Source organism: Amphiprion ocellaris, chromosome 14 (assembly GCF_022539595.1).
Source record: "Amphiprion ocellaris isolate individual 3 ecotype Okinawa chromosome 14, ASM2253959v1, whole genome shotgun sequence".
Classification (NCBI taxonomy): Eukaryota; Metazoa; Chordata; class Actinopteri; family Pomacentridae; genus Amphiprion; species Amphiprion ocellaris.
The window spans coordinates 13,517,667-13,539,260 of record NC_072779.1 but is presented as its reverse complement, the minus strand read 5'-3'; the positions used below and the strand labels follow the sequence as shown (position 1 = coordinate 13,539,260).

General features: G+C 39.6%; 3 protein-coding genes across 11 annotated transcripts; 2 read left to right on the top strand and 1 right to left on the bottom strand.

Annotated features, from left to right (window-relative positions):
- The first annotated feature begins 696 nt into the window (after positions 1 to 696).
- Positions 697 to 9,523, top strand: si:ch211-114c12.2 (uncharacterized protein LOC336578 homolog). 2 transcript variants are annotated; one of them, XM_023278150.3, is made up of 10 exons: positions 697 to 797; positions 2,629 to 2,688; positions 2,857 to 3,546; positions 3,885 to 4,523; positions 7,359 to 7,474; positions 7,657 to 7,768; positions 7,984 to 8,074; positions 8,452 to 8,523; positions 8,619 to 8,768; positions 8,993 to 9,523. In XM_023278150.3, the coding sequence occupies exons 2-9, from the start codon at positions 2,648 to 2,650 to the stop codon at positions 8,757 to 8,759; spliced, it is 1,902 nt and encodes a 633-aa protein (XP_023133918.2). In that variant the 5' UTR covers positions 697 to 797; positions 2,629 to 2,647; the 3' UTR covers positions 8,760 to 8,768; positions 8,993 to 9,523. The 2 variants fall into 2 exon arrangements, with proteins under 2 accessions (XP_023133918.2, XP_023133917.2); XM_023278149.3 differs by having other exon boundaries at positions 2,857 to 3,576.
- A 1,387-nt stretch (positions 9,524 to 10,910) lies between these two features.
- On the top strand, positions 10,911 to 14,433 carry si:dkey-71d15.2 (SH3 domain-containing kinase-binding protein 1). 7 transcript variants are annotated; one of them, XM_055017399.1, is made up of 7 exons: positions 11,110 to 11,304; positions 11,426 to 11,525; positions 11,662 to 11,763; positions 12,927 to 13,036; positions 13,129 to 13,340; positions 13,647 to 13,710; positions 13,785 to 14,433. In XM_055017399.1, exons 2-7 carry the CDS (start codon positions 11,495 to 11,497, stop codon positions 13,821 to 13,823), a joined length of 558 nt encoding a protein of 185 aa, XP_054873374.1. In that variant the 5' UTR covers positions 11,110 to 11,304; positions 11,426 to 11,494; the 3' UTR covers positions 13,824 to 14,433. The 7 variants fall into 7 exon arrangements, with proteins under 7 accessions (XP_023133912.1, XP_035807737.1, XP_054873374.1 ...); XM_035951844.2 differs by lacking the exons at positions 11,110 to 11,304; positions 11,662 to 11,763 and adding an exon at positions 10,985 to 11,061 and having other exon boundaries at positions 12,926 to 13,036; XM_055017401.1 differs by lacking the exon at positions 11,662 to 11,763 and having other exon boundaries at positions 11,131 to 11,304; positions 12,926 to 13,036.
- lipia (lipase, member Ia) lies at positions 12,967 to 21,349 on the bottom strand. 2 transcript variants are annotated; one of them, XM_023278141.3, is made up of 11 exons: positions 21,190 to 21,349; positions 20,547 to 20,631; positions 19,234 to 19,613; positions 19,023 to 19,131; positions 18,485 to 18,586; positions 18,289 to 18,378; positions 18,034 to 18,201; positions 17,641 to 17,730; positions 16,191 to 16,299; positions 15,858 to 16,031; positions 12,967 to 15,125 (listed from the first exon to the last, which is right to left on the bottom strand). In XM_023278141.3, the coding sequence occupies exons 2-11, from the start codon at positions 20,602 to 20,604 to the stop codon at positions 15,041 to 15,043; spliced, it is 1,365 nt and encodes a 454-aa protein (XP_023133909.2). In that variant the 5' UTR covers positions 20,605 to 20,631; positions 21,190 to 21,349; the 3' UTR covers positions 12,967 to 15,040. The 2 variants fall into 2 exon arrangements, with proteins under 2 accessions (XP_023133909.2, XP_035807734.2); XM_035951841.2 differs by lacking the exon at positions 21,190 to 21,349 and adding an exon at positions 20,909 to 20,930.
- Positions 21,350 to 21,594: the final 245 nt, after the last annotated feature.

Genomic DNA, 21,594 nt, shown 5'->3' with positions numbered 1-21,594 from the left:
ACATGTTACTTATCAGACAATATCATCACATGGTGTCAATCAGATACTACATCTTCAAGAACTAAAAGAGAGAGAAAGGTGCAGTTGTCTTTCACTGAAACTCTTAATCCTAACTCTTAACCTGGATGACCGGGAATCTACACACACCCTTAAAAATTATCAGTAAGTCAGAACTAACAATAAAACCATCATTAAGGTAATTAACAGCTTCTGTGTTAGATTATGTTTGCCTGTGTTTGTTTGATTAAGATCCCCATGTGCTTTTGCAAGGCAGCAGCTATTCTTCCTGGGGTTCTTCATAATGTCATCAGTGACAACACAAATGCAGTATGTTAGCACAATGCATACAAATCAAAATTACATGCAAAAATGCACATACACAATACATACGACATATATGTACACAATTCATACTGAACCAAAGCAGCATACAACACACAGTACACCCACATTGATTCATCATAAGAATAGATTTTGTCCTGCTACAAAGATGCCATGACCAACAATAATAATAATCGACGAATGGTCTACCATAGAGACTAACCACGATTTCAGTCCCCTGAATAATAAAAAATGTGTATCTAAAAAGACGAGCGAGCTAAACGAATTTGAATTAGAAACAAAGAAAAAATGTTTTTACCAAAAACTGACATGTAGTTCACCCTCCAGGGCGGCAGGTGGCGCGTCAGTGTCGCTCTCTTCCGCTGTGCTAAAAAGGAGTGGTGCGTAGAGGAAGAGTGCGAGAGCTGCTCAGCTGTGTCGCACGTAGCTTTCAGCTCAACCCTCGCTTAGTCTTGGTAAGTACCTCACCTTTTTGTTGTAGTTATATTCGTTGTAAGTCAGTTAAACTCAACGTTCTGTGGTTTATTTTATGCAGCATGTTGCTAAGCTTCTCAAAGGACTCATGTGAAATATGCGAATGCCATTTTGTGTAAGCTGCGTCGAGCGTTAGAAACTAGCGAGGATAGCTAGCTGCCGTTAGCTTAATTAGCGATAAGATAAGCAGACGTCGAGCTGCATTTTCGTGTTAGTGCTGATAAATGTAAACCCAGGTTGAATGTGAAGATGGTTTACTCTGCGCTCCCGTTTTTGGGTTGGTTTTCTCGCAGAAAGACAGAATGACTGACCCGGGTTGTGTTAACCAGCTAATGCCAAAAATGGCAGCAGGATCTGTTCCGTTTCTCCACCAGGATCAGGAGTGAAACAGAAGCAGTGGCCACCATAGTAAACATATCCAGCCCATAGTAAACACATCCAGCCTACAGCAATCGGATCCAAATAATTTAGATATTTTCATCCCAGCCTGAAATAAAAAATACTGGTTGAGAAACATTTATTGTCTCATAACGATACATTTGTTCTGGTAGGGAAATCTGAATAAAATTTTAACACAGAGACTAATGTTTCGCCACACCAGGAAAATTAGATCAAATTGACTAACTCCAGAATTTGAAATGTGATTCTTTACATGTAGGATTTAAGTATAATGTATTTAGGCGGACAAAACCAACATGTTCAGCCGTAATGAGAAACAGCCTGGTTTGTATTTAAACCATGATCATACGGTATGGAGCACAAAGAGAGCAACCACTATTGTCAGAACGATGGCCCACGGTATAGATAAAGTACAACAAATGTTATTTAAATAAAGGAGTGATTTTTTTTTTAATGTAAGAATTGCACAACACTAAGAACAACTACTCCCTGTTGGGGAAGTTGTAGATGGAACAAAAATTTTCCCCAGCAGCCTGGAAAAGTTACATTTCTTTATAATAATATTATATTACTGTATCCACTGTCTTAGTGAAAGATGTGGCTCTTAGAAGTTTGTTGATACATTTGAAAGAAGGCAGCTGGAATACAGTGCATTTTTTTTAATCTAATCAATAGTGATGATGCTGATTAGGTTAACTCTTGAGTAGTGACGATACTGAGAAGACTATGTTAACTTTAATTCCTGATTAATAGTTTACATATTGCAGTGGGTTTACTGTACAAATACTTAACTTCACATGGTAAAGAAATATGCATTTACTATTTCTTTGTAATTGTTCGAATTATTTTGCTCATATAGTTTCCACCCAATACTATTTAAAACGGCTTTGGTATTGTTTTTATACTGAGCAAATGATTTTTATTATACTGTCAGCTTGTTGTGACATTACTCTTCAACATGACATGAATTGAAAGTTAGTATTTAGTAATGCTAATTTAAATGTTAATAGTGATCTTGCATGCTGTGTCCCATCAACTTACACAAGCCTGTAGTACCCCATAGTTTGTTTGTTTTTTTTTTGACTTTTTTGACTGTTTTAATGGCGGCTAATGATGCTTTGTAATTATATTAAAGCAGCTTTTATCGACTGACTGTCCAGCTGTGCTAAATTATAAGTGAGATTAAAAAGAAGAAGTAATAGAAAGTAAGTCAAATGAACTTAATTGAACTAGAAACATAGCTTTACTTGGTTCTATTCATGATCAGAATAAGATTGAACGGACGCAGCTTCACACTTGTCTCATTTTTCGAGTCAAAATATGTCAAAGATTGTAGTTAGATTTAGGAACCTCGAATTGTATCTGCTTATGGCTGTCACATTCAATATGATGTCTCTTCTTTTGTCCCTACAGTATTTACTTACTTCCAAAGATGGTACGAACACATTTTGGACCACCACGCTTAAAGCCCAGGTAATGCATTTCAGTCGTGTATAGTTTCACCCACGTTCTATGGTGGTATAGTAACAGATATTTACTTTTCAGTTCTGCTTGTGATTTTAAATGAATGCTGGCTCTTAATTTTACTAAAAGTGGCAGTATGTGTTGTAATTCACATTTTTTTTTGTTTTATCCTGTTAGACCTTACGGAGATGGTCATGGTAGTGGACCCTCTGAAGGGAATTACAATCCCAACTCCAAAAATAGAAGAGATGGCCAGGGCTACCCAGGAAAGACTCCATTTCCCTGGAGAGACTCCAGAGGTAGAGGACGACCCCCAGTTGTCAAACGAGTTCCTCTGATGGGAGAGCAAAGGGAGCCACGTTTCAATCACTGGAGGTCACAGAATCAGGATTCTTTTCAAACATACCCTCCCAAAATGGAACAACACCATAACCAGAGGAGGCCTTCTCCATCTAGGCCAAATCGCTCCCCTCAAGTCCAGCATCAGTCATCCTCTCACAGTCCTGCACAAGGACACCAGGGTCAAAGGGGCTCATCTTTCCATGGCCACCCCTCAGGCCACAGGTCACCCTCCCCAAGAAATTTTCGCGGCCACCCAGCTGACAGGAGGCCAGGTTCTGCACCAGCCTACCAGGGATCTTACAGGGGCCCCAGAAGGCAGTCAGGTGTTCACCACCACGATCAGCGAGGTCGAGACCCTCGTGGGAATTACAGTCAAAGAGAAAGGCCCTTTGAACACTCGGGTCATGGCATGAAACGCTGGAACGAGGCTGGATCATTCTCTCATCCACACAATGGAGAACACGGGCTCTCTGGGTCACAGAGGAACCCCAGAGAGATGCATGGGAGAGGCTCGTGTACAGAGAGGTACAGGAGTGAAGCAGCAACCCCAGCTGGGTAAATTTAGTAAAGAGGAGGCTTGAAGCTGACCAGCTCTCCCAGTCACAGGGGTTGTAATTATTACCTCTACTGAGCTCCAGCTCATATTTATTATTAGTCTGATGTAAATGTGGTTTCACCTGCCATTACGAGGATTTTTACATCTGTAATTGCTCTTTGAAAATTTACTTCTCTTACCTGTTTCATTCTATCATGGCTCAAAGAAGGGCCTGCATTAAGATAAAAGTTAAAAGTTCCACCTCCCACTTGAGATGGCAATGGATCTGTCATTGTAATGATTTCTCTATTGTTTGATGGGTATGCAGGTGGTCATCTGAGCAAGACTCCAGACGGCAGCGTGGTCCAGCAAGGAGGCAGGGCAGCCGATCCCACAGTAAAGAGAGGGCACAAGATGTCCCTCAACTGCCCACTTACAGAACTCCTTCATGGAAAGGAGGTCCATCACCGTCATCCACCTACCACAGGAACCCTCAGGAGAGGCAAGTGGCAGGACCCCGCAAGAGGAGGATATCCGACATCAGCATGCCCTCGTCAAACCCTGCACTGGAGCATAGCAATGCAAAACAGCTTCGGAGAGAGCGACCTCAGCTGCTCAGTATTCCCAGGCCATTTGGTCTTAAACCTTTGTCACTTAGGGATAAGAGTTTCCTAATTAAGAGCCGACAAATCAGAGCAGAGCCTTTCATGAGGCTCAGAATACCCCCACCTATGAAACCCAGGCCTCGCCTGGGTGACCTTCCCCCACGAGGAAACCCCAACTCTGTTCTTGCTATCAGGAAGAAACGTTTCCAGTTAAATGCAGTTCCTCTGAAAAAGTTGGAACCAAGAAGGGCAAAACCACAACAGTCACCTTCCAGAGAAGAAAGCAATGCCAGCAAGTCTTCAAGAGACTCTGACACAGGAAAAGAACAGGTGGAGTCTCGTCGCTCCTTGAACACACACAGGTATGGTATTTTCCTTGTCGCATTGTTCGCAGGGGCTTGATGGTGATTAGGAGGTCAACAAAGAATGTCACTATGTGAAAGTGGTGCCAGCTGTGGAAAATGGAGATGTCGTGATGAGCTAAATGTGCAACAGTGATTCAGTTGATGAAAAGCCACAAATGTATTCAAATGCCCCCCCTATCTGCGTGCTACATACGTGTCAAAGTACCTACCTGTCAAGTGGGATGAAGACGAGGTTTATGCTGCAGTTACACAGCACATCGTAAAAGCCAACCTGTTTTAAAACCTGACAAAAATGTTTAATAACCAATATGAGGAGTGTGGAAAAAGTAGTTGAGCTGTGCTGTTAAAGGATTCTGCTGTTTCTGAGCATTAACTGATTTAAACCTGAAGTGCTCTTCAGCGTGTTGTGATGACCCCTGTGTCCTCGATAGCAAAAGTGCATTGAGCCTGACGTTCAAACGTAGTGAGAAGCAGTATATTTCTGTATGCAAAACAAGACAGTTGATGAGGATGAAGAGGACTGCATTTAACATGACCGAAGCTGAAATAGCCATGTTGCAACTTATAAATTACTGGAAACAAGTCTGCCATACATTGGCCTGAGTGAAAAGAGATGTATCAACATTGCATGTCCATTGTAAGAGAAAATATAAGGCAAGTGGCATGATTGATCAAGCAAATTCCAAGAGCGCACTCTGAGCTTCATGTCCACAATGGATGACGGTGATGATGATGATTGCTGACAACAAACAAAGCCATAAAATAATGAAGAGGAAGTTTTGTTGCTGAAGAACATTGCTTGCCTGTATCGATTAGCTGGCAAAAGGAATCTATCTTCACTCAAAGTAACTGGAACACAACTCATAGTTTGTGCACTTTGAAACACCAGTAATGCATTTTTATATACCTCTGATACTAAAATGATGTACAACAGAAAATAGTTAAACTAAAGAGAAAGAATTCTAACATAAAAGAAATTGATTTGCAGAGCATTTCAGGCTTCATATACTGGAATTTTTATATTTGTACAATCATCAGATGCATACTTAATTGTATGCACACATCAAAGATGTTGAGAAGTGGCCAGTTTGTCACAAAGAAGTGGAAATCGAAGTGAAGTGAATTCATTTATGCTAGAAGGAACCACTTATCAGAATGAGATACATGAATCTGCACCAGCTAAAGTGTGAAAGGTCAATGGTATTGCATCATACCGTATCAACATTGAGGATAATGAAGAGGATTCAGATTACTTCTACTTGCATTTTATACAGAGCAATTCAGCAGGGGAGTCTTTTGTTTCTCCAAACTCACAAGATGTTTACAAAGCATTCCTGTAACTCCCACACTTTGAGCAGTGCACCAGATGATCATCACATCAAAGCTGGAGAATTGTCTTGGAAGTGTTTGGATGAATATATCAACGATGGTTACATCAACTTTTGCAAGAGTCAGACCTGCAAACATGGAGCTACTAGATGGACGCATCTGTTCAAGCAAAAGCCTAAAATGTGTCTTGACATATCATTTTGAATAGCTGGAAAAAGCTATAATGGCCTGAGACCACAAAAGAAGACGATATCAACTCTTGAAAAGATGTTTCACAAATGGTGAGACAAGATGGACCAAAAAGAACGGAGATAAATAGATGTGAACAAATTGAAAAGAGAAAAGATCAAGCGGCAAGAATTCTAACATGGTACTGCATTGGAACAGAACAGAAGCAAGGTCAGCTTTGTCTTTGCAGTTTTATCATACCACCTGGTTAAGTTATTTGTGTGAATTTTGGCATGTCCTGTTATTTCCCATGAATCTAATGATTAGAGGTGTGCTTCAAGAGCCTGATGGGAATGAAAGCATTCATGAGCCCCTTTACAAGGCTGATGCAACAAAAATCTACAGCTCTACAAATCTAAAATGCAAGCCCCCCGTCACCCTGCGAATACCTTGCCGTGTGATTGTGATAGACTAAAGATGATCCATTCTTAGCACTTCGTCCCACTGCAACTTAAAACTACAGCAGAAGAGGAAGACGGAGCAGTGGGCTAACTCCTTGTCTACAGAACCAGTCACTTGATCCCCACCTTTGTTCCAGTCATACCCACCAACCCAAAGTTACAGAAGAGTAGTAGTCCTTTATGGGCATTGCAAAACCTTCACAAACATGCCCTGAAAGCTGGACTCGTTTGTGGGCAGATAGATGGAGAATCGGATCATCTCATACAACCCCAACTAAGGAGAAGAGGCTTTTAAGCTGACAGAATCATCAGTCTGCATGTGTTCATCTATTTGCTCCAGAAATACAGATGTCATAAAGCTCTTGATCGCAAATGTGGATTTTGTGAAGCCCTTAGGATGATGACAATGACTGAAGCCGACTAATGGAACATCTGGGAATGGCCTGATGGTTAAACCTGAAGTTCAGTCTGAAAGTGAAAACAAGTCATTGGCCTCCTTTGCTTCTGACAGAGCTGATAGAAGATCTGGTGATGTGATCTGTGTCTTAAAGTCCTCAACGATTTGGCTGCTCTAACAATCACTGAGTGAATGAAGAGAGCTCAGATTGATTCAGGGTACAAAAATAGGAGTAAAGAAGCATGGACATTCCATGGTTTTTGTAAGTACCCATATGATGAGTGGCTTTATGATAATTTGTCTGCCTGCAAATCAGTGCTGTTCATTACTGATTTAAATTCCATTACTTTTACGAGCTGACAGGTTGTCACTTTTTACTTGTAGTCTGATATTAACAATGCATTGTTTGACAGCTGTGATGTTGGTGTGATTGGGATGCTGACGTCCTTAATGCAACCTTTGTGACTCCCTCCTCAGATCTTCTCCCATTGAGAAACGTGATCTTGTTGTTTTGTCCCACTGGCCACCCGGGCCAAGCTCCTCCTCCAAGGACTGCTCATCTCCAAAGGATCGCAGCCCAAAGTCGAAGTCTGGTAAGTCGGTTCTTTTTTTGGTCTTGTGTATTGGAAGTAGAATCCAGAGGCAAGTGTCTGTCCAAAAGCTCTGATATGAGTAAAAACGTTTGTCTTTGTTTGCTGTCAAGGATATTTGTTTTTTGTAATTGTTTCCAGTTTCAGTTTATAGCCCTTATTTGTTTATTTTTATTTTTTTAAAGATCGCAGTTCAGATGCCGAAACTTCTCCGAACAGGCGACTCTCAAAGAGCAGTGATTCCAGATCACCACCTCAAGAAAGAAAACGTGGATATTTGGACAAGAGGATGTTTAGGTACATTAGAGGCTAGACTTACCCAAACCTTCTGCTTCACCAAGCGGTCCAGTGTTTCTCAAAGGCTACTGCTCTAAGATTTTTTTAGCTGCTTGAAAAAGTTTTCTAAGGCACAAAAATAGTACATTTGAATTATTTGAACAAAAATGGTTAGATGCAAGCTTCAGCCAAACACTGTCCAGTTTCTGATCTTTTTTTAATGTTTTTTTTTACAGGCCGTTTAACATGATACAGGACAGCACCAGACCTGGGAGACCCTTCAGGAGACCAGGACCTGGACCTGGACCTGGACCCGGACCCATGCAGGTAATGGAAAGACTGATTATGTAACGCATCATGATAATGCATGGTGAATGACCAGAGTGGTAAAAAGCAAAACTTGCATATTTAAAATGATTACAATTTGTACAACCAACCAAAGATGATAAAACCGAAGATGATGATAAATGAAAAACAATTAGCTGTATAATGAGGAATGCGTCAAAATCATTCAGTCTTCAGATGCATGAAGATCATCACTGTTACTGTTAACTGCTCTTTCAGCCTCTTGAACTTGTGTTGGCCTAAAAAATCAGGTCAAAAAACTAATTAGACAGCAGAATGTATTTTGAAGGATATATAGTAGAAGTGTTTTTAATAATTTGATATTTGCTGACCATATTTATTATATGTCATTATTACAGCGGCCAAAGTTCACCGGTGGTCCAAGGAAGCCAATCCCAGATATGTCTACACCTATCAGAAGACCACTTATGGTAAGAACATCTCTTCAGAGATCAGTTACCTTCTCTGGAAAATACCAAAACTGCATTCTTAGTAACTCATTTTTAAATGTGTTGTTCTTCATAAGGAGAGCTTAGTGCCACGTCCTTTCCCAAATCAGAGGCCAGTGTTCAGAAAAAGTTACAGCATCATGTCTAAATACCGCAACATGAGAGTGATGCGTCAGCGTGCACCGTACAACCGAGGACCCAACCAACAACGCTGGTGATAACTTTCGGTGAGTTGTGCAGTCTCATAATTTGAATTGGTTGAAGTGTTGTTCATCTTCAGCCCTTAAGTTGGCCTATTTGCTACTAATCCATCAGGAACTTAGTTTGTGTAAAATTTTAGTGTAAAGACATAAACAAATACAGAAAAGGCAATGACAAGTACTGCTTAGCAGGAATGTATGAATACATATGAAAAACTTCAAAGTAAAAGTTTTTTATTATGTGTGCACAGGTCCAACATGCTGCAAATATGAAAGTGGAGATTCCTGAAAATTCTCACCGAGAGCTTCTCTGTTGGGTGGACTGCACAAACCCTCACTACAATCCCAGCCTGCTTTGTGTTGTGAAAGTGCTGTTGCTTTATATTTCATCTCTGGTACAAGTGTGTCAGGTGCACCTTTGAAGTACTGCAGTACTTTCTTTTAGAATATTTGTAACATATGCCATGTTATTGTTCTGTCTTGGTTTTTCACATGTTTGATAAAGAGGAAATTGCTGCTTGTGATCTTGGAGTCATGTTTTGCTTAAACAAGTGGTAGCAGTTTTCTGTTGTTGTTTACTAGCAGCAATTCATGTCAGACTAAGTGTGAAAACCTTTTCGTTTACTATCTGACGTTTGTAAAGACTCATGATGTAGGATGTCCTATTTAGCTAATCCTGGACGTTTTGATTAGAAAACAGCTTGTCAACTGACACTTAGCTACTACTTGTAAAGCTTGTAATCACGTTACATTTGAGACTTTAAATAAAAAGATTTACCACACTCGGAGCATCATGTTTGTTTTGACTATAGATTTGGGCAAAAATCAGATACTGCGTGCATAACAATGCTTGTAAGACCCAAAAAACCTGCACTTTAGGGTTTTTAACCAAATTTTGAGTCAAACTAACCATTATCTATACACTACTTAATCCTCATTAGGGTCACAGGAGGGCTGGAGTCTATCCCAGCTGACTTAGGGCAAAGCCAGGGGACACCCTGGACAGGTCACCAGTCTATCACAAGGTTACACATAGAGACAAACAAGCACACTCACATTAACACCTATGGACAATTTAGAATCACCAATTAACCTCAGCGTGTTTTTGGACTGTGGGAGGAAGCCGAGTACCTGGAGAAAACCCACGCATGCACAGGGAGAACTTGCAAACTCCACACAGAAAGAACTCAAGCTGGGGTGCAAACCAGGAATCTTCTAGCTGTGATGCTACAGTGGTAACCACTGATCTACTGTGCAGCCTTGGGTCAAACTAGTAAAACTTAAATTTGTCTAGCATTAATGTTCTGTTTTTTGGCAGTAATGGCTTGGATAGTGTTATTCCCCGAAGAAAATCTTCACATAGTCAATCTGTATGGTTTTACTGAAAAAAAAGTTTAATTGTAATTAGGAATTAGTGTTAGGGGTCTGGTGAGAATGTTCTGCTCCAGCAGCAGTTTAGGATTGTATGTCTGTTATGTTGGGGAGAACAGATTTTATAAAAGTATTACAAATTTGGTTCAAATGCCAAAAATCCTCACAATTCAGTGGCTTATTTCCCATGTGTTTAAATCCTCTAATTGTTCTTGAAAATGTTGTCATCTTCCTGCAGAGCCAGGAACTTGTTGGCACAAGTTGACTAACAGTTCTGCTTGAGAGGAGTAAACTGGAATAGAATCAGAAGAGCGTCTCTTAAGGAGAAGAGTGTACTTATTGAAAAGCACTATGTATGTATGTATACTTATGTACTGAGATGGGTGGTGTCTAGTGTATTGATGGACCAGAGAAGGACTGTTGCTCAAAAGGAAAACATCCTACAACAACCAGAGCGCTCTGTGGCCTGTTCCTTACAAGCTGCTTCAAGGGCTGCTGCAACAGGATTTGAGTACAATATGCAGTTTAAAGCAACATGACGTCTACACAACTCCTCCAAGAAGATCTATTTCAGGAGAGAGATATGGAGGGAAGAAAGACTTGCTGTAGTTATAATTCCAATTATGTATAGATAAAACATCTGTTGAAAACCAACAAAGTCGCTCTTGAAGTACTGTTTAAGGAAGTAAGTGAATCAAAACCATTTCTGAGGTGCAAATTATCTCCCTTCATTCTCATTCGTTCTACAAACACAACCTGCGTCGCCCTTCGCTCTGCCCCTGTGATATTTGTGTGCAGACTGGAGCTGCACTGTGTCCTGCTCTAAACTTAGCCCTGACAGTACCACTCCTCATCACAACATACTCTGCACACCACTGCGGATCACAATGGCTGGTGTCCAATTACCACAGATGCTGCTGTATCTCACCGCTGACGCTGGGAAAACAAGGTGAGCGTACTCGCCAGACCCTTTTACTGTAACTGACAATAATGTGGTAATTGGTTTAGCGTGTTTACTAATGATTGTGTAATGTGTCACTGCACTGGTCCCAGCATGTGTTGCACATTTGTTCACTGCTGTGGCATGAGAGAAACAGCTGCCTCTAGTGTAACACCCACATTTAGTTTCTCCCTCTTGGATAAAGCCTGTTTTACAAGTTGAAGCTGATTTAATATGAGGAGCACACAGGCGGTAATTAAGCCAGAATAATGGATATTTTCTTGAATCAACAGCATGATGTGTTACTGCACTGAGCTGATGAGTTTCTGTAGTTTTCTGCTCCAACTGACTTGCTCCCATCTGTCATTTGTAGATGTAGACTTAAAGGCTCTGCAGGTTTTTCTGTCTTTCACTGTCTGCACTTGTATTCCTCTTTGTCACGATGGGCAGCTATAGTTCAGTCCTCATTCCTGGTAAGCCTCACAACTATTGTTGTATCTGTTGAAATACTACCATGCTTGAATGCTGCATGTTGAAGGCGGAATATTAATGCAGGCTGTAAAATCGCAAAGAAAAAGATGCATCATTTATTCTCCGTTTCTCTCCAAGACACTGAAGAGTTTGATTCTATTGTGTCTGTCGCGGAGAAGCTGAATGAGCAGGTAGCTCATGCTGCAGATGAGAGGTTACAGTCAGAGCTTCGCACTCTGGGAAGTATACATTTTTAATAATAGTCACCTAGAAGTCAGACCATTGTATTATTATATCATCCGGTGAAATAACACTGTTCTAACTTGGTGCTCTGTTTGAGAAGAGTGTGTGGTCTGGTCTGTTTGTGTCCCATCCGTCCTTGAGATAAATTTAACTTTTCTGAGCTGCCTCATACTCACAGACATGTACAGCAGGAGAAGATATCTGCTTTGGCTCCTTACAAGGTCAACCTCCTAATAATATATAAGCTATGTTTTCACAAGTTTACAAGGTGGTCCATCATTGTAATGTTGATGTTCTTTTATGACACAGTTACACTAAAAGCTGGAACAATATGGGGTTGATTCTGGGTGAAGTAATATTTAATGTGTATTCAGAAAATAAAAGAGTGCTACTTATTACCCAGCCAAATATGAGTGTATAAAAACGCCAGTATAGAAAATGAGGTTTTGTCTACTCTGAGATGTTTGGGGGTATGTCTGCTGAAGGTGTTGAGAGAGAGATTTCACTGTGCATAAGGAACAGGTTGGTTTTAACCAAACAAAATAGGTTAGATGTGAATTCACAAATTTGCACCGAAGATATGGGATATTTTCTTCACTTTGCAGTTCACATTTATTGGTGGGAGCGTACTGCAGGCGATGATGATGGGATGGTTGGGAGGAAAACAGCTGTCGACTTTCACTAGTTGTGGATTATCTGTAAATCCCAGGTGTTTCTGCTGAAAGGTTGCAAAATTATCTGATGTCTGTTGTCCATCAGTGTGATTGTACAGTAAATCACTGCACCTCTTCTTCATCTTGTCAGTCTTAAGAAATTCCAATAAGGACACTGAGCTGTTCTGCATATTCTGACATCCAGGGAAGATGCATTAGCATAACAAGCAAGCAAACTGTAGGCTGCAGGGGGTGTAGTAACTCATAATTGAGTAAAAGAGCAACTGATGCTAATGTGCTCTACTTTATACAGCTTTATATTATTAGCTTGAGGGCTCATGTGTGTCATCAAGCCATGGTTTCCCACCCAAAAAATCAGTCTAACCTCATTTTCCCATGTTTTCAGACATCTATCATGTGTTTCTTAGCAAATATCAGAATTTCTTGCACATGGACTTTAAATGTCTTTTACCTATCGAATGTCTCAAACTAGACTTGATTTACAGGTAACACTGATGATGGAGGAGGAAAGAAACAAAACACAGAGTGAAGAGCTGAATTCTTCAACACCACAACAAAGTAATCAGGAAACAAGTCAGAACGCCCTGCCTATAAGTGTAAGAGAATAAATAAATGTTACACACTCTCTCCACGAGGTAGTAGTGGGAGTAAATCACTATTTCCAAATCCTGGCCATTTTTTCCCACAGGCAGCAGAATCCAAAAGTGTGCCGTCACAGTCTTTCTCCTCCCTGCTGCCGAAGGCTCTCTCTGCTGTATTACATCCAACCCTGCTGCCAGGCCTCAACTCCGACCTGCCGAACAGAAACCCAGACAAACACGCTCCACCAAACCTGGAACAACTGCAGACAGAACTGAGAGATCTGAGGGACCAGTTTGAACAGATGAAGAGTCAGCACAAGTATGGTTTTATTTTTTAAAATCTCTGTTTAGTGGCTCATTAGCTCAGAGCTATGGGCATCTGCACAGGTTTATTGTCTATTCCACAACAGTTAACACGTCTCCAGACGTTATTTCCCTACCATTTTGTGCAGAAAAACTGAGCTGAAATGATACATTTTGAGGCCCTGATCTCTTATTTTCATCTGTTGCTTTTACCTGTTCTTGAACTGCTCAATCTAGAGGACATTTGACATTCTCATCCTGACATCAGTGCCTCAGTTGTCAGTTCTTTACTGCACTAATTTGACAACATCTTGTGTTGCAGTAAAGAAATCAAACTGCTGATGAATGAGCTTGATGAGGAGAAAAGGATCCGCTTAACTTTACAGGTAAAGGAACTAAGGATGATAAAATAAAAAGAATATTAGAATCGCTATTTATCATCGTTTGATTTTTGTTTCAGATGGAAATTCAACGCATGAAGAAGCACATGTCTAAATGAGAAGACGCCATCAAAAACCAGAGATTCTGATATGACAATAAATATTTTTTGTATACTTACATGATAAATGTTATTTTCTAAGTTTAAAAATCATTTTGTCTCCTTTTCAGTGAAAAATCCTCAATTTTATTTTTGGAAAAGTATTTCTCTTACATGGTATTCTCGTTTACTTTTGTGCTGGACTGCTGAATGTTCTGACCAAGAGGACTGAATGTTTTTACTGAATCGTTACCGAAAGTGTAAAGATGAAGCTCAGTGGAAGCAAAGTGAAGTTGAGAGGCTGCAACAAGCTGTCCTCTGTCTCTGTAGATGAGCCGGGCATGGCTCTGTTATACATTTAACGTGTTGTCTTTACTTCTGTAGATTTTTAACCTCTATGGCATATTTAACATCACTTGTTGGGTAAAATGTCTATGAAGAGAAAAATAGTTGAGACAAGATCTAATGGCTGTAAGTCTGAATTCTCATTTTTGAATGATGCAGAGGAATAAATATTAAGCTTTTATTTTGCTTAAGGATGCATATATCTTGTAAAAAAAATGGAACAGTTTGATTTGTTTGTAAATGTATTGGTTGCATTGTGAATGTATTAAAAATGTTGGCCATTGTTTACACGACTTTTTATGAACAATTAAGAAATAATTCTGTATATACAAATAAATACAAAGGAAATAGTCATATGACATGTAAAACATTGAGAAACTATCTTCTGAAACACAAAAGCAGAATTGTGCTTTCTAATAATGTTAATATTTGATTTTTCAGTCTCACTGAGAAATTTGTAACTATGAAAAAATAACTTTGGGATTTGGAATATGTTTCCTGATCAGGCCAGAATTCATATTACTGAGACAAACAGAAGTTAATTCAGTAACTTGCCATCACAAAGATGGATTCTATTTTTGAAATGTGCTAATTGAAAGTCATCTCTATTGTTTTATCCTTTGAGTGAAATGCAGATATTGGTTCTTTTTTTCCCTTAAAAACATGTATATACATATATATTCTCTTACAAACTCATATACATCTTAGGACATAACACATTTCATTTCCAGATCACAAACAATCCCATACAGTAGTCAGTCTGTGTCTGGCTGACACGTTGCTGCTGTTTAATTTTCCGTTTTTGCAGTCCTTCTTCTTATGTTGTACACTCCTGGAGGAATTGTAGAGTCAGCATTAGCAGTGAAATGTTGGGTGCGGAGTCAGACATTATCTCAGAAGTTGGATTCTTCACAGGCTATAGGCCTGAAGGTGACCTCTTTGTTCTCCTCCAAGAGGACGTCGTATCGGCACAGAGGCCTGGAAGGGACAAAGTTGACACCACTGTAAACATAATGCTGGGAGATGGAAGTGATTGTCTCTTATCTGAGACTAAATGTCCAATTTAAGACACACCAATCAGAATAGACCAAATTATAAAGCAATGTAAAGAAATCTATTCAGAACATTAGAAAGAGGAAACTGAAAATAGATTGGAACATCATCATGTCCCAAAATGAGATTATGAATTAGCAGAATATCTCTACACTGTAAAAGGAGAGACAGATCCTAACCAAGTACAGGCTCAGTGACTCCAAACTGGAAATTAAAAACTAAAAAAATCACAGCAACTAAAAGAAAATAGAACATGTGGTTACTGTTCGACAGGTGAGGTTGAGATGGAGATTCTTTTACAATGTAAAGCACTCATCCAAATAAGAAACATTAACTGTTCTGCTCAGAGCTGAACAACCTCTCAGGATTAAAAATACCTCTATCAAAATGAGACAAGACATTTATTGCTGCCCTACATGGATCAGCATGCTACAACCTAAGACATAGTGACAGACCACGAAAAATGCAAATAACACACAAATAATTAATATAGATCCACCTCAATGTTGTATTAATGCTCAAATTGTCATCATTGTGTACTGTACAAATGATATTTTAATGATTTTGATTTTGAATGAATTGAATTGAGTTAATGATGGCAAACAATTAGCATCAAACACATCATAGAAATATTCAAACTGTGTATGTGTTGCATACCTTTCTTTGCGCTCCAGGTTTGTGAGACGAACTCTGAGGATACGGAGTTTACGTTTTGGCTGGAATACATTCCCGGTGGAGAATTTGAGAGACACCTTTTTTACTGATTGAATGTCTTTGTCAAAGTGGGCGAACAGCTTGGTCTCTGTGTACGTCTTGAACTTTGATGATTTGCTGTTGTGGGGGGAAAAACAGAAAATACATTACTAAGAGAAAGCAGTAACAGTGATAAAGAGCAGTCATGGTGGAATATTGGTACTCTGAGCAGAAATAATTCCATTCACTTTTATTTATTTAGTGCCAACTCCCAGAGCAAATAGAGAGAAGACTTACTGGTCGATGGTTGCCACTGCTTCTGTCCCATCACCGTGAAGTTTAACAGTAATGTATCCCCATCGGACTTCTTTGTTCCATATCATCACATCCACTCTGTAGTTTGTCACTGAGAGAGGACAGTACAGTTTTCATTTGAAAATAATACGCTCATCATAGTGGAATTTAATGAAAAACAAGCTGATCATGACTTTTTTCGGCTTTGATCGTCCTCATGAATTAAATGCTGTTAGATGAAATTAGAAGTCCTTTGAATTTCAATTTCTTTGTTTATACTCTTAATCATACTTTAAATTCAAATGTAATTTCGCAATGTGGAGCAAATGTGATTTCGGGGAAAACATACAGTTGTGCTCGTAAGTTTACATACCCTGGCAGAATTTACGATTTCTTGGCCATTTTTCAGAGAATATGAATGATAACACAAAAACCTTTCTTTCACTCATGGTTAGTGTTGTGCTATAGTTTTTTATTATCAAACAACTGTTTATTCTTTCTAAATTATAGTGACAATAGAAAGTACCCAAATGGCCCTGATCAAAAGTTTACATACCCTGGAGGTTTGGCCTGATAACAGGCACACAAGTTGACACAGACGGGTTTGAATGGCTACTAAAGGTAACCATCCTCACCTGTGATCTATTTGCTTGTAATCAATGTGTGTGTATAAAAGGTCAGTGAGTTTCTGGGTTCTTGACAGGCCCTTCATCTTTCATCCAGTGCTGCACTGACGTTTCTGGCTTCTAAATCATGGGGAAAGCAAAAGAATTGTCAAAGGATCTGTGGGAAAAGGTAATTGAACTGTATAAAACAGGAAAGGGATATAAAAAGATATCCAAGGATCTGAAAATGCCTATCAGCAGTGTTCAAACATTAATTAAGAAGTGGAAACTGAGAGGTTCTGTTGAAACCAAATGACGGTCAGGTAGACCAACAAAAATTTCAGCCACAGCTGCCAGAAAAATTGCTCGGGATGCAAAGAAAAACCCACAAATAACTTCAGCTGAAATACAGGAGTCTCTGAAAAAAAACTGGTGTGGCTGTTTCAAGATGCACAATAAGGAGGCACTTGAACAAAATTCTGCCAGGGTATGTAAACTTATGAGCACAACTGTACAATCCATCCTCTGTTTATTCAAATCTGGCACAATACAGCAGTCAGAGGACTACTGATTTGGAATATTCACTGCATTTTCATTTTTTGTGTGCTATGATGTACCAGCTTGGTTCTTTTCCATAAAGCCACTGACATGTCCAACATTTCAGGATCATTGTGCATTTTAGGGCTCAGAGACATACTTTTCAGACAGTATAAATTATGTAGGGACGAAGCCCAGTGTCACCACGAGATGGTGGTGAAAACAGGACCAATGGAAGAAGTTAGCCTTTCACACTGACACTGAGTTATTACTGTATGGGTATTATTAATTACTAATATTCTGTTACTTACTGCAAAATGGAGATTCTGTATTAGTTGTGAAATATACTTTAGTTTGCTTCAGTTTCAGCAGGACGTCCTTCCACTTAGTGACGTCGTAACCTGGATGTGGGCAAAACAGCTGCGTCATTACAGGAGTTATATTCTGTTATCTAATGAAATTTATGAAATGCACAAATACTGGCAGAACCTACAACGCTCAAAATACATTTCAGATTTTTAAAAAATGGGGTAAGTGTACTTTGCAGACACTGTTAGTATCAAAAATATCTCTTTTATTGTACAATATTATGTTCTTATGTTCACATTAAAATGTGTATGTGGATTTCTCTAACTGTAACAGCGTTTAAAGAGTTTAAAAAATAATAAAATATGTGTGTGTTTGTGTGGGTTTTCATCACCTACCAAAGATTGGACACCCTGCAGTACCAAACCGCTCACAGCTCAAGCACTTCCCATCCAGAAAGTCTTTATATGAGGAGCAGGGGTAGGCCCTGGAGGCACACGTCCCATTCAGCGAGTCCAGGAAGAGAAACACTGATCTCTGGTGGTCACATTTCAAATAAGCTCCTCCTGTTGAGGGAGTAAGACAACGGTTTGTTAACATATACTGCAGTTTAATTCCCTATAACACAAGTCCTCAAATGTGAATGAGCTCACCAGAAAAGATGGTCTTTGGGCAGCCTGGCTGGTCTGTTCCTCCATTGGCATAGAAATCAATGTGACCCAGAGTTTCTCTGAATCCCAGCGCTGTAAACACACAGGGTGCACATCAATACAACAACAATAGTTTGAAATAGATACATATTGTGTACGTTTTTGTGTGCAAAAAACAGCATTATATTAATTTACTCACAATCTATGTCTGTGTGCAGAGCATCCACAAACTTGGCGTCTGTGGGGTCCAGTCGCTCCTCTGGAGGATGACCAGTGAACAGAGGCCCAGCGGGATCCAGACCTGTGAACATCACAGCAACAAACCTCAGTAGGAATTTCATTTATTCCAACACCCAACATTAAGTGACAGAAGCTAGAAAAAGCAGACATGAGCGAATATGTCATCTTTAGATATCACTCAGATCAAGAACCTGACCACATCTTTGACCACCAGTTTCACTGTTTTCCCCCAGAAATGCATTGTATTTGTCACACAGAAGCATTTAGATACCACCATGTCTGTTTTTATGTGACTGAACTCTATCTCTTTTATTATTAAATTCTTCAAAAAGCAGCAATGTCACATGGACAATGTCACATGGACACACACACACACACACACACACACTCATATATATATATATATATATATATATATATATATATATATATATATATATATATATATATATATATATATATATATATATATATATATATATAAAAAAAACTCTTACCTGTAATTCTTCCAATTGTCCCGTTAAAGCTGGCACCTACAAATCCTGACATATGAGCTCCGAGACTGAGTCCTACCATGTGGATGGAGCTCAGAGAGGCACCTTCATCCTGAAGAGATCAGTTATTAGTCCTGTTGTGCACAGCACAGTCTATAAAATGGGTATCTAGACACAACAGAGAAGTCACAGAGATCTCAGATAGATCTCTTACCTGCATCTTTTTAATGAAAGCTGTGATGTTGTCTGCTGCCTTGCGTGTGTTTTCCACTGCCTTAATGTAATTCAGATTAGCAGCTCCGTGGTTCCAGTCCACTACTATGACATTAGTATCTTTTCTGGCCAGCAGTAACTCCGTTATCCGCTTCAGCCACACTGGGGGAGATCCAGTGGGCCGGTACCCATGAATGACGAAGGTGGTGGGTCTGGACAAGTTGAACTGGGGATGTGCAGTCAGGTTGGTGTGGGACATGAGCATACCACACGTGCTATTTTCCCTGGTGTACAGCAACAACCTCACTTTGAGGCTGGTGCCAATGATTGCATGGCTGAGGTCCAGATCTGTAAATTCCTGACACCTCTGAGCTGGAAATGCTGGGAGGAAGCAAAGGAGAAGACAGAGAATGTGACATTTTCTTGTTGATCTTATCAGCCATTGCTCAAGAAAGGTTGCGCAACTTCATATTATTTTGTGACGTATTTAGGGCTTCTGTCACCACCAGTGACATAAGTCCTGAATACAGTATGACTCAGTGTGGTTCATTCAGTGCAGTTCTTCAGCGAAACTGTATTTAAATGTAGCTTCGCTCACTAAGAGTTGGCAGAGTTTCAGTAAGTAGGACACAGGATGTGTTATGACTAACAAACAGAAAGTGCACCTACGGTTTGTGGATGCACTTACCAATCATGTAGGTGTAGAGGAGACACGGCAGTGTGCACGAAATGACTAACAACTATACCAACCCAACCACCATGTACAGATAAATGCAAGAAATTTTTTTCTAATTTAGTTGTAATGATTTCGTCAGTGTCACCAACCAAACTACACAAAAACTGAGCAAAACTACCAATAATAAACAGAACATTCAAAAGCAGAAAATCATCTCTATTTAAACTGTGAAGCAAAAGCAGTGTTGACTGAGAGTATCACAGCTTCTTGCTAGTATTGTGCAAATACTATATCACTGACAGAATGTTAATTTCAAAATACAAGCACATGATTGAATGCGCCTGTTATTTTTTTTTATTGAGGTGTACAGAAATGTCAACAACTGCTTTCGGTAACTGTTACACAATAGCAGTAAATTCAGTTTTGTAAATCCTCATGGATGTATATAACGTACGTCAGCTGAGAGCTCTTCTCAAGAAATTTCAGTTCCTCAAATGTGACTTGACTGTAGTAGGACTACTGCTGTGATGCAATTAGTGTCAAAAGCGACCATGTTTCGGTATAAGGTGTGTATGTGTATACAACTGAGATGTAAATTGAGGCATTTACATAACAAAGTGTTACGCTCTTCACCTTACCTTCCCATGTTTGCACAGTTATCAGCAGGAGGGTTGTTAGATATTGCCACATGGACATGCTTTACACCAGCAATTTGCAAATAATCTGTGGACAAAGTTGTCAGAGTCAGACAGCGGCATAAAAATCTGTCAAACATTAATTGAACTAATATAGAATTAACAGCAAATCACACAAACACAACATGACATTTCTAGGACATATTTTCCCCTTCAATGCTTCTCTGACGGTTTGTATCGTTACCTACAGAAGTAGTTTAGTATACTCTCTGTGCTGAAGTAAAGGAAAGAGGCTGGTTATTCATTACCTTAAGCTCTGATGTAATGAAACTATAGTCATAAATGAGAGGGAAAAGAGTAATTACCATCTACAGTGCTGGTGTCAGTGTGACAGTCTAACTTTCAGGTTGAATTTCAGTTTTTGTGTGACTCCACCCATCCGATTAATCACAACCAATGACACTGTAAATATAAGTGAAACTAAGAACTGTTATGTTTACTGCTTGCACACCCTGTGACTAACTTCTTCTGTCAAAGCAAACACTTAGTCCTTACTGAGTGCAGACTATATGTCCAGTGACTCCCTGAGATTGAATTCTGAAGAACGTGAGAGTAAATCATGTCCTCATTGTGATCAGAGTCTTACCTTTGAAGTATAATAGTATGTCCTGGCCTGATGTGTCAGAAGTCCAGAGTGTTACATGTTTTCCTCTATTTGTACCTCTACATATTTGGGCAGCGCTTGCATCAGGAAGTGTGAGGCTGAACAGCAGAGCAACGCTCCTGCCCTGCATGCTCTCACAAGGAAAGCCACTCCTCTCACCCCAGGTCATTGTGTTCACAGGTGAAAAATTCCTGTGAAGCTACTCCTGGTTCCTGTGCTCAAAAACCGGTTATGTGACTGTTACTTGTTATAAATGTGAACTGAATCTGCAAAAACAACCCAGTCTGTGTACCTCTGAACCTACTGTTATTCATTTAGAGGAAATAAGAATGAAAGTGGAACATGTTGGGGGCTTTTCCAAGCATTTCTGGGAATGAAATAGTTCAT